The sequence below is a fragment of the Aedes albopictus genome, chromosome 1 (genome assembly GCF_035046485.1).
Source record: "Aedes albopictus strain Foshan chromosome 1, AalbF5, whole genome shotgun sequence".
NCBI lineage: Eukaryota > Metazoa > Arthropoda > Insecta > Diptera > Culicidae > Aedes > Aedes albopictus.
Window position 1 is genome coordinate 125,371,051 of NC_085136.1, and position 17,072 is coordinate 125,388,122.

At 41.9% G+C, this 17,072-nt stretch overlaps 2 protein-coding genes across 9 annotated transcripts in view; both read right to left on the bottom strand.

The window, feature by feature from the left end:
- Positions 1–745: 745 nt before the first annotated feature.
- On the bottom strand, positions 746–2,099 carry LOC109403528 (probable cytosolic iron-sulfur protein assembly protein Ciao1). The gene is made up of 2 exons (XM_019676350.3): positions 1,697–2,099; positions 746–1,563 (listed from the first exon to the last, which is right to left on the bottom strand). The coding sequence occupies exons 1-2, from the start codon at positions 1,968–1,970 to the stop codon at positions 824–826; spliced, it is 1,014 nt and encodes a 337-aa protein (XP_019531895.3). The 5' UTR covers positions 1,971–2,099; the 3' UTR covers positions 746–823.
- A 6,508-nt stretch (positions 2,100–8,607) lies between these two features.
- The window catches only part of LOC109422953 (5-hydroxytryptamine receptor 2B), a 172,379-nt gene continuing 163,914 nt past the window's right edge, over positions 8,608–17,072 (bottom strand). For all 8 annotated transcript variants that reach the window (XM_062845351.1, XM_062845349.1, XM_062845350.1 and 5 more), the window contains one exon: positions 8,608–9,774. In XM_062845351.1, the coding sequence (XP_062701335.1) occupies positions 8,720–9,774 (1,055 nt within the window). In that variant the 3' untranslated portion in view covers positions 8,608–8,719. The remainder of the gene's footprint in view (positions 9,775–17,072) is intronic.

Consider the following 17,072-nt stretch of genomic DNA (forward strand, 5'->3'; position numbering starts at 1 on the left):
CCTTACTGTCAGATCAGTGTAACACGCTAAATACAATTTACACGAAAGGCAATTTACACGGAAAAAATACACGGTTATGAATATTATTGGGTACCGGACTGGACACACAAAATTTGATCGTTTTCTTTGGTACATCGAGGTCTTGAAATTAGTCTATGGTGTCAATCTATCATATAACGCCTACGAGTTATGCAATCTAGCGAACTGTGCCGCCATATCTTTAGAGAAATAAATACACAAATCTATCACCTCACGCCTGGCATCCTCGCACCAATGTGTGAACCCATTGCCAACCATACCTTTGTCGTCTACGAGTACGTGCAATTAGAAGCAGAAAAGGAATTGCTGAGATGAAACCTGTGGAGAACCATGATGTTCCCTACAAATTTCACGAAACAACTCGCGCAGATTGGGAAGTCGATGGGACTTCCATACTTTGAGAAACGCTGTTTGAGATAGTATCTGTGGTGATTGGGAACAACTGGAGTAGAATATCCCATCCCTTTACCCACAGTACCGAAACATGCATCTTGCAACTACACCTTTCGCTCTACGCTTTGTCAGTGGAAATGGTTTACTGCGTCAGGGATATAGCCCTGTTTCCTTCGTTAGCTGTTGGAGGCGGTCCCTAACTTCACACTACTTGAGCCTCCTGCTCGGGTATCTATTGAGATTTAACGAAGAATAGTCCCGAATCAACCTAAAATTAGTTAATGGACTTTTCTTTCTAATGTACACTCTAGTGTGTTTCTCATAACTTTTATGAAACCCCAATATACACAAATATAAATCAATTTCCATACTAACCTGTGAATCACATCCGTTACTCCTCAGGTTCGTACTTCCACAACTTGACTTCGCCGTCGTCACTGGTAGTGACCAACAATCCAACCACCGTCGGATTCCACTCGACCGTGTTCACATCCTGGGAATGGGCATGTTTCGAACCAACCATCTCGAACGTCGGCTCGTGCGGCGAGGAACCTTCCACTTCCTTGAATATCCTCACCATGTCGTCACCGCAGGCCGTGGCCAGAAGACCACTCTGTTTGCACCAGCTGATGTCGTACACGCTCCGGCTGTGGTACCCAGCCAAGGTACACACGCACTTCCACACCGGTGTATTGTCCGGACAACTGACACCGAACTCATTGCCCGGTTTGTACTCCTGCCAGATCTTCACGGTCTGGTCGTCGCTGCACGAAGCCATCCTCTTCCCGGAACCATCGAAGGAAATGCTCCAAACGGTCGACTCGTGCGAAACCAGCGTATCGAAGCTGCTCCAATCGCTGTCAGCCAGGTCTTCCTTGTACAACTTGATGGTATTGTCGTAACTAGCCGAGGCCAGAATGTCCTCATGTGGATGCCACTCGACTTTCTTCACGTCCTGTGTGTGCGTGTTCAGCACGGCTGCACATTCGTATTCGTCCTCCTGGGCCACTTCCCAAACCCAAACAGATTTGTCCCTGCTGCACGTTGCCAGCAACGTGCCGGACTTGGACCAGGACACGCTTTTGACCTCGTTCTCGTGGCCTTCCAAAGTGGCATTACACTCGAATTCACCTTAAAGCATAATAAAACAATTTGAAAATTTAATACATTCTTTGAAAATCTCAAAACTCTCTCCAGTGTCCAAAGCATACCAAATCACCCTACAATTACAACTCAACAAAGGTCATAAACCATTCCGGCTCACCTGACTTCTTGTCCCAGATGGCAACGGTGGCATCGAAACTGGCCGACGCCAGATACTGCCCGCACGGAGACCACGCCACGTCGCGAATGGTTCTGGTGTGTCCGTCGGAGAGTACCGTCTTGGCCACCCAGCGCTGGCTTGCATCCTCGGCCCAGATGCGGATGGTTTTGTCTTCGCCGCAAGTGGCCAGCACGTTTCCTTTCGGATGCCAGCCAGCTCCCCAGGCGCGTCCACGGTGCCCGGTCAGACACTGCAGTAGCTCCAATTTGCCCATGGTGTTTTGGCCGGTGAGTAAACGGAAGTGCCCTGCAAATTTGGAATAATTTTGCCGATTTTTGCTGTTTTGGCCCAGAAACTTACTGATGGAAATGTTTTGATTTTCACGGCAGTGCGTGATTCGGGGCGTGAAATGACAACTGCGTATGCCAATTGACGCAAAATTAAATCCCGCTGCACATCGAGTTGAAAGTACTCAAAATGAAGGCATTCTTAACACAATAAATACACTGTGAAATAAAAGTGGCGGATTTTTCAAAACGAGCAAAAAAAACTTAAAAACATAAAAATAAATTATCCACTTATCCGCGAGCGGTAATGGCGGCGGCGGGCACAAATAACCGATTCGAATTTTGACGTTTCTTGGGGATCGCAATCGGTTGGCGCCACCGAACGGTGGGTGAAGGGGTGAGGAGGAAAATGAAACTGCTTTGACTTTCCCCCAAGAAACGTCAAAATCCGAACCGGTTGAATATGCCCGCCGCCGCCATTACCGCTCGCGGATAAGTGAATATAAAATAAAAAAATATATAAATGAAAATTAAATAAAAAAAAAAACAATAAATATTAAATACATGATACAAAAAAATCCGGCACCGGTTTAACACACGCCGACTAAAGAAGACGCTTCGGTAAAAAGGTCGTCGAGGAGCGTCGTGCTGCGGATATCTCGGCGGATATGGGGCTAACAGGGGGAATGACACTTCCTTTGCTAACCGGAAAAATCCTCATTTATCCGTCGCTAACCGTCGTTAACCGCGTCTAACTGCTGCTCAGTTAGCAGCGGTTAGCGACGGTTAGGAACGGATAAATGCGGATTCACCGATCCGGCCTCGTCGCGTATCCACGAGCATATCCACTTATTCGCGACCGGTAATGGCGGCTGCGGGCATAACTAGTAATCCTACATTATAGAGATATGCGGAGGCGGCCATTGTAAGCCAATCGTGCAGAAAGAACTGTCAAAGTGTGAGCCAAATGAACAAGCTGATCGTTCGTAAGAAGGCGTCGATTGAACGGTATTGCAATCCGAACTAAATAAATTAAAATTATTTATTTTTAATATCGAGAAATTGACGGTATATGTAAGTTTAGTAAAAAGATAGAATTAATATTAATTCTGCTTTCAAAAGCTGAAGCTTATGACGAAACTTTTGTTGCTGCACTTCTAGAAAAAACTTTCATTGCTGCTTCTTGCTTCAGTTCTGCCGATATGTTTAGCTTAACACTTTGCAATAAATTCCAGATTTCATCGATTGCTCCGCTATTTTTTTCAAAATTTTGAAAAAAAAAATTCTACACTAAGAATAATTCGCATCTATTTTGTAAATGCCGCGCACATAGATTTTTGTAATCAAGCTTTGCACATAAATTTTATTGGTTTTGAACATAAAACCAGATTTCTAAAAAACTCTTAGTTTCTACATGCAATGCACATATTTAATAAAGGTCTGTACTTTTTCATTGCAATGGCCAAACTTATTGAATTTTATGTGTCGTGACAAATAAATACTATATGTGATTTTCTAGAAATAAAATAATTCAGATTTATTTTCACACAATCGTCGGTCTATTTATGAGAAAACGAATATATTTCGAAGCAAAGAATGTAAATCTAGTGATGAAGAATTTTACAAACTGCCCCATATAGTGTTTCCGTGTATGACTCCGGAGGTTTTCCTTCAAACGCTGAGGCGCCGCTTGCAGGTACCTTGAGCTTCTGCGTGCAGGTACCTTGACCTGCTCCCCCGGGCGGTGGCGCGAGCGTTTCTGGAGCTGTTGTCAAATGCGTTATCCGTTTCGGTGGTTTCGCTGCACGACCAGTCCTCCAGCACATCCAAGAGCACATCCACTTAAATCAATTCTTGGGAGAAAGCATTTATTTAAATTGGAAACTATTTCAATAATCAAAAAGAAATACTTACAAACTCTTGTCTCCATAAAACCATGGTGGTAATTCCACCGAGGATTCCACCTACATTTGGTTTAGGCTGGGTTCCGACAATTCTGCCGAAAGATACTCTTTGAAAAATGTGATCAACGTAGACACATAGTAACCTGGATTTGTTGGCAAATTTTTATGGTTAAAATGTAAAAGAATGCTATTAAAATAAGTTACCTTAAAAAACTGCATCAATTTGACCGGGTGACTAAAATAATCGACCGTTAACTGCCAGCGACAAGAGCCTGATGAAATATTTTGAGTTATCAATCGACACACTCAAAATTCAAGTTTGGTTAATATAGGTTGAAAATATATCATTTTTAGATTTCATTGCCATGCATATATAAAATATGTGCAACATAATTGCATTCAATGCAAACACTTTACAATCTAAATGCCGCACATAAACTAAGGATTTAAGCAACCGATTTGCTTTTATCTGTTTTACGCACATAAAAATTAATGGAGTTTTCATTTCAGTGTACCATAATTAGAAAATGGAAACAAAACGACTTGAACCACTACGAAGTCACGCACAAAGTTTGAACATCTAGCTTTGCAGCAAGTGTTGGCAGCTGATGTAAACAAAATGAACAGCGTTGCCGAATCGACATATGTAACTTCCGCTTATCTCTATGTAGAGGATTTCTAGGCATAACTAACCGGTTCGGATGTTGACGTTTCTTGGGGGAAAACGCGGGGGAAAGTCGAAACAGTTCAAAACAGTCATTGTCCTCCTCACCCCTTTACCCACCGTTCGATGGCGCCAACCGATTGCGATCCCCAAGAAACCTCAAAATTCGAATCGGCTGGTTATGCCCGTCGCCGCCATTACCGTTCGCGGATAAGTAGATTTCTTGATACATCATCGGATACCGGCCTCCTAATCGTCTCTTGGATGGTACTACATATCTATACTATCTATAGATGGTACAGTAGACGTTCGGTCGGTGCATGTGGTTTAACTGCAATGCTTTTTAACTGCAAGTTCGGTAAGTGCAACAAATTTGCAATTATCGCACCGCTATCCGTCAAACCGGTGCGCCAGGTTAGCCCTAATGAACAATTGAATGAATTTTACGTTCATTTAACATCAAGTGACGGGTTGTTGACGCCTGTCTGACGTTGCAATTATCGAATTTTGTTCGCTAAGTGAAACGTAAACATGTTGCAGTTATCGAACGTCTACTGTACCAATGTCATATAAAGGAGGTCTGGAGGAACTCGTCGTTTACTTGTATTAGTAAAAAGTGATAAGTAAACAACTTTTTAGGGGAAGAGTGGTGACGTCATACAAGTTCAATAACAAACGGCCGTGTTAGATGTTCTAACACATAGCGATGATTGGGATCGGAAAGCATCAACTTTCATGCAACTGTAACTGTAACTTTCATGATGTGAAGGGCACACAATTCAATCTGCAGTCTTCTTCTTCTTATTTATGGCACGACGTCCCCACTGGGACTTGGCCTGCGTCGCTTCAACTTAGTGTTCTTTGAGCACTTCCACAGTTATTAATTGAAGGGCTTTCTTTGCCTACCATTGCATGAATTTGTATATTGTGAGGCAAGTACACTCAGAAATAAAAGTATACACGGAATTACTATTATTTATGCATTTTGTATCCACATCTCTCTCACTCTCTTTCTATTTTCATGCTATCTGCCGTTTAGCCTGGGTAGAAGAGAAGTGTTTCGCCAGGCGAAGCACCAGATAGCATGAAAACAGAAAGAGAGTGAGAGAGATGCGGATACAATATGCATAAATAATAGTAATTCCGTGTATACTTTTATTTCTGAGTGTACAATGATACACTATGCCCAGGGAGTCGAGAAAATTTTCCCGACCGGAACGGGAATCGAACCCGCCGTCTCCTGATTGGTGATCCATAGCCTTAACCACTAGACTAACTGGATCGTATCAAGGCTTGGCCGTTTTTAAGAGAGAGAATTCTCGCTCTCGGCGCTCGGCCCGACGCACCCTTAAATGAAACAACACAGCGCACGAGTAACTTTCACGCAGCGAGCAAAAAGACAAAAGAATTTCCACGCAGATTTGTGTAACACCGGATCAGCACATTTTTTGTGTTGATCCGGTGTTATACAAATCTGCGTGAAAATTCTTTTGTCTTTTCGGTCGCTGCGTGAAAGTTACTCGTTGCGCTGTGTACATCGAGTTCTGCGTGCGCCCGAGAGCCGCTCCGAAAATTTTCGGTTGTCGGCCCTTTAAACGAGAGGACCAACAAATGAAAACAAAATTTTACCGTTACTGGCCCATTTGAAGCACGGGCTTATGAATGACTGGGGAAAAAAGCAATGATCGGCCGTTTTGAAGGTGGGGTTTATTCTGATAAGATTAACGGTTAGGCTGGTGATGTTTGCACAGTATGTTACTGTTGGGGGATGCTATCCACTTATGCACGAGCGGTAATGGCGGCGGCGGGCACAATAAACTGATTCGAATTTTGACGTTTCGTGGGTATCGCAATCGGTTGGCGCCATCAAATGGTGGGTAAAGGGGTGTGGAGGAGAATGAAACTGTTTTGATGTCCCCCAAGAAACGTCAAAATCCGAACCGGTTGGACATGCTCGCCGCCGCCATTACCGCTCGCGGATGAGTGGATTGCATTATGTATTCGCTAGAAAATCGTGGGTTGCTGTGGCAGCTCATAACCATGGAGCACCTAAACGACTACGATCTGGCTAATGACGCTGGTCTCTTAGCTCAACAATGGCACTCTGATATGCAGAGTAAGTTCGATGATCTTGCCGATCGCTCCTCGGCAGCAGATCTTACCATCAACGTCAACAAGACTAAATTGTTGAATGTTAACACTTTCAGCTATCCACTTATCCGCGAGCGGTAATGGCGGCGGCGGACTCAAACAACCGATTCGAAATTTGACGTTTCTTGGGAATCGCAATCGGTTGGCGCCACCAAACGGTGGGTGAAGGGGTGAGGAGGAGAATGAAACTGTTTTGACTTTCCCCCAAGAAACGTCAAAATCCGAACCGGTTGGATATGCCCGCCGCCGCCATAGAGCTTGCTGACGTTTATTCACCTCTCTCTTTCAAGCTTGCAGGCGGGATAGGATTTGTTTTCATCGGGAAACCTTTCCTGATGACAACAAATCCTATTCCGCCTATAGGCGGAATGTATACATGTTTGAAAGAGAAAGGTGAATAAACGTCAGCAAGCTCTATTACCGTTCGTGGATAAGTGCACGGAGAAATCAAACTACCTAATTTTTGGGTCGATTTTACTCAAAGCTGCACAGTTAAACAGACGTCATGAGTTCGGTAATGAAAATTACCGAAACGGATCGGTAATTCAAAAAAATACCGGGGTTTCGGTAATCACGCTCTCAATCACCGAAATTTGTAAGATAAATTACAAAATTTCGGTAAATGTGAAGCATTTTAACGAGTACGGTAATTTATTTCACCGAACTGGACTGAAAAATAAGCCCAACACCGAATTCGGTAATGTTTACCGAATAATCGGTTCCTAAGGTTACCGAAGTCGGTAGCCTGCTGGCTAGAAACGTCATACTGGCAATGGCCAATTTTCTCAGCGGAGACGGTGGAATAAGCGCTAATTTTTAACACGTATTATTCTCTTCCAACTCTTGTAAAAGCTATAGGTGAGTACCTTTGTAACTTAATTTCGTTTGTTATTACGTGGCACATCAATATTATAGTGTGATAAATTAATTTTCCAGTGAAATAACCCCCCCCCCCCAAGCTTGACCGGTGGCGATGATAACACCGACGGTGGTGCGCTGGAAAACATAAGGATATATGCTGGATCTCGCACAAGGTGTCGCACAAACTGGTGATGTGAATAGTTAAATTATGCAACAAATAGGAGATTTATAAGAAAATATAAAAATCTGCTGAATAAATCATATCGTTCAAACTTTTACATGTTTCATGTTTTGTTTTCATTTTTAATGCGGCTGAGAAGGAACGAAATGGAAAAAACAACATTACAGACGGATCGGTAGGTGTGCATGAAAACTACCGAACGGTTCGGTAATTTTGACGTTTCATGGAAACTGTCAGTTTACCGATCGATCGGTAGTTTGTTCGTTTACCGAACGGATTACCGAGCGATCAGCTGTTGAGATTTCGGTAAAAAATTTACCGAAGTCGGTGATTTGTGCTAAGTGTGTGAGTATGTCGAATAAACTAGTTACCCAAAATTAGGTTGTTTTCCCTCTTTCCCTCACCGATGTTGTCAAAAACAAACAGAGATGCATCTACCCAACGGGGGTCCTTGAGCCCAATAAGCCAATTTTGGGTAAATGCAGGTTTACTCAAATTTGGGTTGAATGAGGGGGGGTCTTGGGTTGAATTTACCTACTCTTAAGTAAATGTTTTTGCTGGAGGTGAAGGCAATTTACCTAGTGTGATTTTAATCGATTTACTCAAATTTGGCTTATTGGGCCGAACTATGGGATTGCGTCGAAAGAACTCAATTTTGGGTAGTTTGGCGGTTCCGTGTGGATACGGTAGCTGGGCAAGCAGTGGAGAATGCTGAAAGTTTCCAATATCTTGGTATTTTGACCTGACCACAGGTCAAGGCGATTGCCCAGGATGGACATCTTTCTATTCGGCCCTCTGCATCACCAATGTGGTCATTGTGGTCTAATGTGGTCATTGTGATACATTGCAGAACAAAACGTGTATTAAGGAGAGATATGGTTTTGGCTTTAATTTCTCTAGTACATCGGAGAAAGATTCAAATATTTATAATATTTCACAGTTACACTTATAAACTAAATTTCTCTCGCGATCGATTCACTTGTCGTTGGACAAAGAACGCTTGTTGAACTTAAAACTACGCACCCGCTGCTTAGCCCCGTTACTAGAGCTGAACAGCTTGAAAAGGCTGGAATGTGACGATTCGCCACTATCGGTCGCCAAAGAGATGATCGGCGACTGTGGCTTCGATGAGGGATTGGCATGATGGGCGCTGTTGAACAGCGAAAACGATTTGCTCATGGACCTATGTCGAGATGGTACCGTGGTTGGTGTTTCACCAGGCAGCGCAGTATTTGGACTAGAGACATGCTGACAGAGTTGACTGTTGTTGTTTACGTTATCGACTAGATCAAGACTACGGTGGTTGGTGCAATCGTCACTACAGTTGACACTGTTGTTGTTGGCGCTGTTGCGTGACACGTGCTTTGCGAGTATTCTACTGGGGGAATGATCCTCTATTAGGTAGACGGAGTCTGTCACCGATTGGGCGGTTAAGGTGGCGTCCTGTAAGATGCAGCACGAACTCCGACTTCTTCGTTTAGAGGTTACTATATTATAGAGAGAACTTATGTTTCTATCTTCTTCAATTTGATGAGGCGTCAAGTCCCCAGCCTGCAGGACTTCGTGCCCCGGGAAGTCCTGACCGATGTCCTCCAAATTGACTTCCACGGACGTTTGCTCTATACTCTCGCTGTTCTCGACAATCGGTTCTTCGGTACCACCGCAAATCAGCACCAGTCCGCCATTGTCTCCGTCCTCAAGAGATTTCCTATGGACGCTATCTTCATTTATGCTGGGCACTTCGGCTATGCCCCACATCCTAAAATGGTTCCGTTGGCTGCCATCCACAATCCGTAGATCGAACCGTTGAGGGGAAGAGCAGTTGGATTCGACGGGACTTGCACTAATGGCCGATGTACTGATTACAACGTTCGGCGATCCCGGGTCGGAACGGGTGGTGCTGATTAGGCGCTTTTTGTTCAGACTGTTGAACGAGGTACCACTTTCCGATCGCTCAAGTGAATGTCGCTGTAGTAGTTCGGACTGCTGCCTTCGAAGCTGCTGTTGGGCTCGGAAATAGACAGGGGAATCTGGAATTGGAAAGGGGGAAACAAATGTTGAAACTCATTTTATAATTCGAATTTTTGGTATGCATCTATTTATGTTCTTAACCATGCAGTTATTTAAACTTAAAATGAACCACATTACTGTAGATCTTAATGTTATTACTATACAGAGATTCCATTGACTCCAAGAGCAGAGTGTCTTAAAGATTGTCCTACAAAACTAGCATTGACATTGGAGCATTGGCAACCGTGGAAAAGAATAATTATTATCGCAATTACAATAGGTCCTTTTTTACGCAATAGGTTAAAAAAAGGTTTTGAGTTTTAACGATCACTAATGTAGAAAGAACCATAAATGTACTGCCGTTCTACGCCCAATTGTCCCATGTTATATGGGAATCCCATATAACATGGGACAATAATGCGTAGAACGGCAGTGTAATGAGTACTAAAAATAATCCACCATTGGTCATGCATGTTTACCACCACCATTTTGTTAAAGATGAGTGCTGAATTTATTACCCGTTTTAAAATTTTATGGCAACTTTACTGCACTGCTTAAATAATTTCTGTCTCGGTCCGTGTGTCTTCTGCATGGGCGATATATAAAGATAAAAATATATACAATGTAAAGTAGCTTAAATCGTGTACAGGTACACTTTATGGATTTGTGTCGCATTTGGGAGTGTATGCTTGATCCATCTAATGATTCAATCATCTATACCACACAACATTTTCTTACGCTTTGATCTGTCTCTTTCAAATATGCATGTGAAATGAGAGAATTTCATGAGATCAATATCGTCAACAGAGCCAGGTAACATCTTAACAAACATTATTGCCGTACAACAGATGAATTAGCTACTCCCCAACAAACATTTTAGTTGTAGAAGAGTGGAACAAACCACTTTTAAGCAAACTTTAGCTTAAGAAAGTATTATTCAGCTAGTTCTGTTACATGGGTCTTAAGCGCGATTTTAAAAATTTTGGCTGAATAAGCTGTTGTTCAGCTGTCATTGTTACTTGGGATGGGCCCTAGCTTAAGGTACCCCGGGGCAAGTGAGAATCCGGGGCAAGTGAGACCTACGGCTATAATTTTATCTATTTTTTGTTTTTAAGGCAAACATTCTTCATGGAAAACATAGGTATCACACCAACGGATACTTTGAATTCAAAAATTGTTATTGTTCTCACCATAAAGAGACCATATATGTTATTGTTGTTCATATGTAATTTTCAATTCACTAAGTGAGATTAACGTACTCTACTATATTCGTCGTTTAAAAATAGAATTTCAAATAAAGTTAAACTTTTTCGGTTTCAGGATAATATTTGGAGTGCTTGCAAATTATTTTAAGCGAAAAAGGTGAATTTTATTTTCATTTATTACCTTTAGTTAACTGCTCCCACTTGCCCCAGTGCATTTCAGCATCTGGGGCAAGTGAGACCTATGAGAGTAAACAAACACAATGTCATAGTTTGATCTCGCTGTCTTCAACCTAAGTCGAAATTCACACAAAAGTGAAGTAAAAATCGGTGCCTTAAGTAATAAATCGTTGAATTATGTTTAATTACTACTATTCTGATGATGAAGCTATTGTTTAATATGGTAAATGGGTAGAACATATTTTTTTCCGAAACCATCTATTTTCATATTTTCATCTAATCACATTCTATTTTTTTTCGTTTTCCGTTGCATAATGAGTTTTTCTGAGTGTTAAGAAACCGGCCATAAAGTATGAAAAAATTGGAAAACGACTTATTCAAAGTTCCCGATTAAAAAATCTTTATTCAATGATCGGAAAATCATGTAAGGGGAAACATAACATCTGTAAAACTTGAAAAATCTTTTGATGAGATTCATCAACTATGTAATATAAAAAGCAAGTTTGGAAGCCTTCCGGCATTTAACTGTATAGCGCTTTTTCTATAAAAAAAGCAATTTGTTTTGCACAAGATTCATCAACTTTTTTGTCAGTGATGCGTTCTTATGAATGTTACGTAATTTATGCACGATACCACAAAACACTTCCAACATGAATCGCTAAACATAGTTATTCGTATAAGCTATTTATAATTGCTGCTACCTTACATATATGCAGCAACTATATTAAGCCATTTGTACAAACATTCCGAATGAGTCCCACTTGCCCCGTGATACGGAGTAAATGAAGATCTGCTTCACTTTTCATTATATGCATAATATATAGAATGTAAAAATTTTGAAAAAAGTTCAATGCCCGTTTTTATGGAGAAATATACCAATAATGTCTTTTAGAACCATGGGAATTATAAAATTAATTATGTTTAGAATTTTTTGGCATGACAAAACCAAACTAGTATTTTTTTAGGTCCCACTTGCCCCGGGGTACCTTATGTGTTTACCAGATCTTATACTTCTACATGTCTCATCGAGAGCTATCGAAAAGCTCCAGATGATTATTGGTACAGCTTTGTGCTGCGCAACATGGACGGTTGCATAAAACCTCGGCATATCATTCCGACCTTCTATCTACCTTCATTTCACATTTTCTTCATGCTACCTTCTTCTATTGTGCTGATTGTTGCTGATGATGATGATACGATAATGTTGCTGAACAATTCCACTAAAGCACGTTTGACAGGTCTACTGCTTGATTGGAATGACATTGACAGTAAATTTGGAATTCTGATTCAAACATTTGCATGCCTTTGCATGTAGTGTCTTCGGTTCATCCCTTACGCAGTTTTGCACACTGTGAATCAGTCTGGCAAGTTTCCCAGGAAAGCCGTTTTCGTCCATGATTTGCCATAGCATTGTGCGGCCAATACTGTCGTTTGCTACCTTTCGAAATCGATGAACAGGTGGAATTCACGGCATTTCAGGCCAAACATTTCAATAGGTCCTATCTGCATTTGAGATGCTCTTTGTTTATTTTCTCTTTCAATTATTGCAATGTAATGGTACACTTTTCAACTATTTTTGCAGTACAAAACAAAAGACGATTATTTTGACCATCGTTCAATGCAAGGAGACAATCATAATACAAATAAACAGCTGAGATATTAACGACAGAGAGGGAAACTAAAGAGAGCCTCTTTTCTGCAGATAGGACGTTTAGACATGTTTGGCCTGATTTGTAGAGAATTTGGACCAATTTGGAGAATTGGACGTCAATGAAGCCGGCTTGCTAGCTTCCCACGAATTCATTCGTTTTAGTTGATATACGGTGGAAGATGATGTGGGACAGCATTTTGTAGTCCTCTGCACGACGGACGCAGCCGTTTCCTTTGTTGCCCTGGTATCTCGTATCTACGTTTCCATCGCCCATTCAGGTGTGCCCCACCTTTTCAATCCGTCATCTTATGTCGGTACGCAACATGAAGCCGTTGCGCGATGCGTTGAGCTTCTGGTTGCATTGCATTGTTTCTCAAGAACGGCACACCAGTTTCATACTCTCGCACTCACCCCTGATGACGTTTTTCCTCCCGAAATCTACGGGTCGCTTTCATTTGTATCGTTCTACATTCTTCCAGGTTCCTCGCTTCAGCATTACCGCACACGCACGGTTCTTCTCCTACAAAATCATTTTGTATTCGTCGTCGAACCATTTGTTCCATCTACCACGTTGATCGTACTCTCGGTTGCGTCGATGATGACTGCTTTTATTATTTATACTCCACCAGTTCTTTAGAGGGGCCACATCGAACTCGTCCTCGTTTGTAAGGTGGCGGCCGCCACTGAACTTTCCAAATGCCTGTTCGAATCCCTCCTGCTGGTCTACTTGATCGTTTGGGTCTCCTATAATGATCTTGACATCGTAGTTTGGGCAATCATCAGTGAATCCTTGATCATTCTCAACTTGCACATTCTTTCGTTGATCGGCTACCAACCGATCACGCGCTTCTGCATGTCGTCCATCACGATAATAGTAGTTTACGCAACAAGGTGCAGAATGAAGATTTTTACAGCACGAGTCGCACATCTATCCAACGAGGCTTGCCGAGTTGGATAATTATGACGAGTGCTGTAAAAATCAAATTCTGCACTGAGTTGCGTACAACGTTTTTTGCAATTTCATAAATCACCACTTGAGGAGTTTTTAATAAAATGTTTTCATCAAACTGCACGCTGATGTTCATAGCCATGTTTATGAAAGTCTGATCATAGCAGGTTATACTGTGCAGTTGTCACAATTTTTCAAACCTGCGTCCAGAAAGCATCAAGAAGTTGATCAAAACAGAAAACAGTGCTGTAATGGTTCATTACGCAACGCAAATCAATGCTGTAATGAACCATTACAGCACTGCTAATTTGGTGTGGAAGAGTAGGCCTTTTCCTGTCAGGTTTGCGTGACGTAAAACAGCCTATTACGATGAGAAATTGCAAAATAGTAGTTTAGGCAACAAGGTGCAGAATGACAATTTTTACAGCACGAGTCGTACATTTATCCAACGAGGCTTGCCGAGTTGGATAATTACGACGAGTGCTGGAAAAATCGAGTTCTGCACCGAGTTGCGTACAACGTTTTTTTGCAATTCCATAAATTATCCTTGAGGATAGTTTTTAACAAAACTTTTTCATCAAACTGCACACTGATGTTCATAGCCATGTTTAAGAAAATCTGAACATAACAGGTTATACTGTGCAGTTGTCACAATTTTTCAAAACTGCGCCCAGAAAGCATCAAGAAGTTGACCAAAACTGAAAACAGTGCTGTAATGGTTCATTACGCAACGCAAATCAGTGCTGTAATGAACCATTACAGCACTGTTAATTTGGTGTGGGAAAGTAGGCCTTTTCCTGTCAGATTTGCGTGAGGTAAAACAGCCTATTACGATAAGAAATTGCAAAAAAGTTGTTCCCAGCTTGCGTGTGTTGCCGCAGTTCTGAAAGATAGTATGATTGATTGGTATCTAGAACGTTCGTAGACGTAGAACGTTCGTACCATGGATCCTGCCCAACACACCTCCTGCAGCACTACGATGCCGAACTCGGTCCTTCAGGTCATCAGCCCAAAGTATTTTCAAGAGGGCTTCAGGGAGCATTCAAAACGGGGGGAGCGCTATTTGGGAATTAGTGCGTAATTCGGGGGAGCGTTTTTTTCAGTTTCAGAATTAGTTTGTGGGGATCGATATTACAAAATTTCTAACCCGTGCAAACATTTTAAGTTATTTAGGTTAACAAACGATTGCAATCATCACTTCCTTACTCTTCCCCAAATTGACCTGCAACCTGACGTGACAGGCGCCATTGTCGCCTAGAAATAGAGGATCACCAACGCTCACACACTGAAGATGCCTGCTAGTCCCCGGCAGATATCTCATTGGTTCCTTGTGTGAGTGTAGCTGGTCTGGCGATACTGGAGTAGATTCTACGAGCGGTCAATCAAGCTCAAGCTTTAGGTTAATAAATAGTTTGGCAGTTTTGCTAAGTTCAGTGGTTCCTAACCTACGGTCATGGGCCAAGCGAATGTCTCTATAACCGAAGGTGTGAGGATAAAGCGAAAAGGTTTTCCGAATTCTGCACTCCAGAGAGCACTGATCACACTGTACTGTGGTAGTTGTTGTATAGCAGAGATCAGTGGTTCCCAATCTGGGGTCACGGGCCACAAGGATTTCTCAAGAACCGAAAGTGCTAGAAAGAAGTGCAAATGCTTATCGGACTGATCATCTCAAGGATCAGTATCTCTAATATAGATATGTTCAAAAAATCAGTGGTTTCCTCGTAATCGAAGGCCGCCTCAGGCGTAAAGATTAAATAAATGAACAACAACAACAACAATCAGTGATTTCCAATTCATGATAACGGGGCACGTGAATATCTCAAGAATCACAAGTGTGACAAAGAAATAAACATGTTGTTTTGGATTCTGCGCCTTCGGATCGACTTTCTTGAATACAGCCCAATGGTTCTCAATATGACGTTACGGGCCACGGGAATTGCAGAAGCACCAGAAGTGCTAGAAAAATGTGCAAATATTCAAATGTGCACGCCTGACGAAGTACTGATTTCAATATACCTACTAGTTGTGTTGCACAAGCGCCACAAGAATTTCGCATAGATGTGTTGCAAATATCAGTGGTTTTCAATTTATGGTCACAGACCACGTGAATTTCTTTAAGGAGCCAAAGTGTGAGAACGAAAAGTTATAATTTTCGAGACTTTAGGAGGATTTAAGTGGTTTCAGATGTGTTCAGGGCATCTCAAAAGGCCTCAGAGAGCCATTTCAGGGAGTCTCAGTGTTATTTCATTAATTGAGTTTGGCGCAAATTTAGGTTTTAGTGTATGGGGTTCCAGGGGTCCTTAGAGACTACCAATGGTCTCAGAGAACGCTCAAGTTATCTCAGTGGCATTTCAGGTGTTTGCAGGAGCATTTCATGGTAGTTTCTATGGGGTAGCAGCAGGCTGGACAGGAACTCGCTCGCGAGAAAATGAGGAAGCGATTTCGGTGATTTTATGAGGAGCGGAAATAAAACTCAGAAATCACAACGCAAATCCTCAACAGCACCGAGCGCGAGCTTGCCGCGCAGCGAGGAGTTCGTCCAACACTCATAATTGCTTGTTGTGTTTCTCACGTCCACTCACACTTAAAAAGCTCTCGCGAGTTCCACTCCCATACAAAGAAAGACTCTCGAGCCGAAAATTGCACTCAAAAACCCGAAATAATCATCGGCTCTTTTTTCGTTCCCCTGATTGATTGATTTGACTTTATTAAAGAGACTTTCAGCCCTTGGCTGGTTCGTCTCTGCCCAAGTAACCACGAAGCCGTATATAAGTGCATCAATTTTGCCCTACATTTATATTTAAAATTGTGAATATAATGCTGCATTGCTTTAAACCCCTCATTGAAGCAATATTAAAGTCGAAAAGGGCCCCACTAAAATCAAATAAGTGCCACCTATTGCAGCACGCTGACAGCCATTGCTAAAGTAACATAAATGCATGTGCTGTATATTTGCATTTGCACATGCTTAATACGTGCAACACGAAAAACCAAAACAAAAATCTATTTTTAGCACCGTTTTGTTATCGACGGTACTGATGCCCCCCACACATGACTTAACCACATGGTTTAACCATTATTTTTTTGTCGCCGGATCGGGAGTCGAACCAGAAGTGTTGAAGACCGCTAGATGAGTTCCATCGCGCTGGTGCCTTGGACCGTTTCTGCTGCAGTGATAACAACAGATTTTTCATTAACTAAAAGGAAACTGATCTTCTGTCTCAATCATTGCAGTAGAAGGCAAAACGACTATGTCATATGTAATAGAATACAGTAATTCATTACATTCTGATAAATAAATAATGCATTTTAGAAGATATTTAATCAATATAAGAA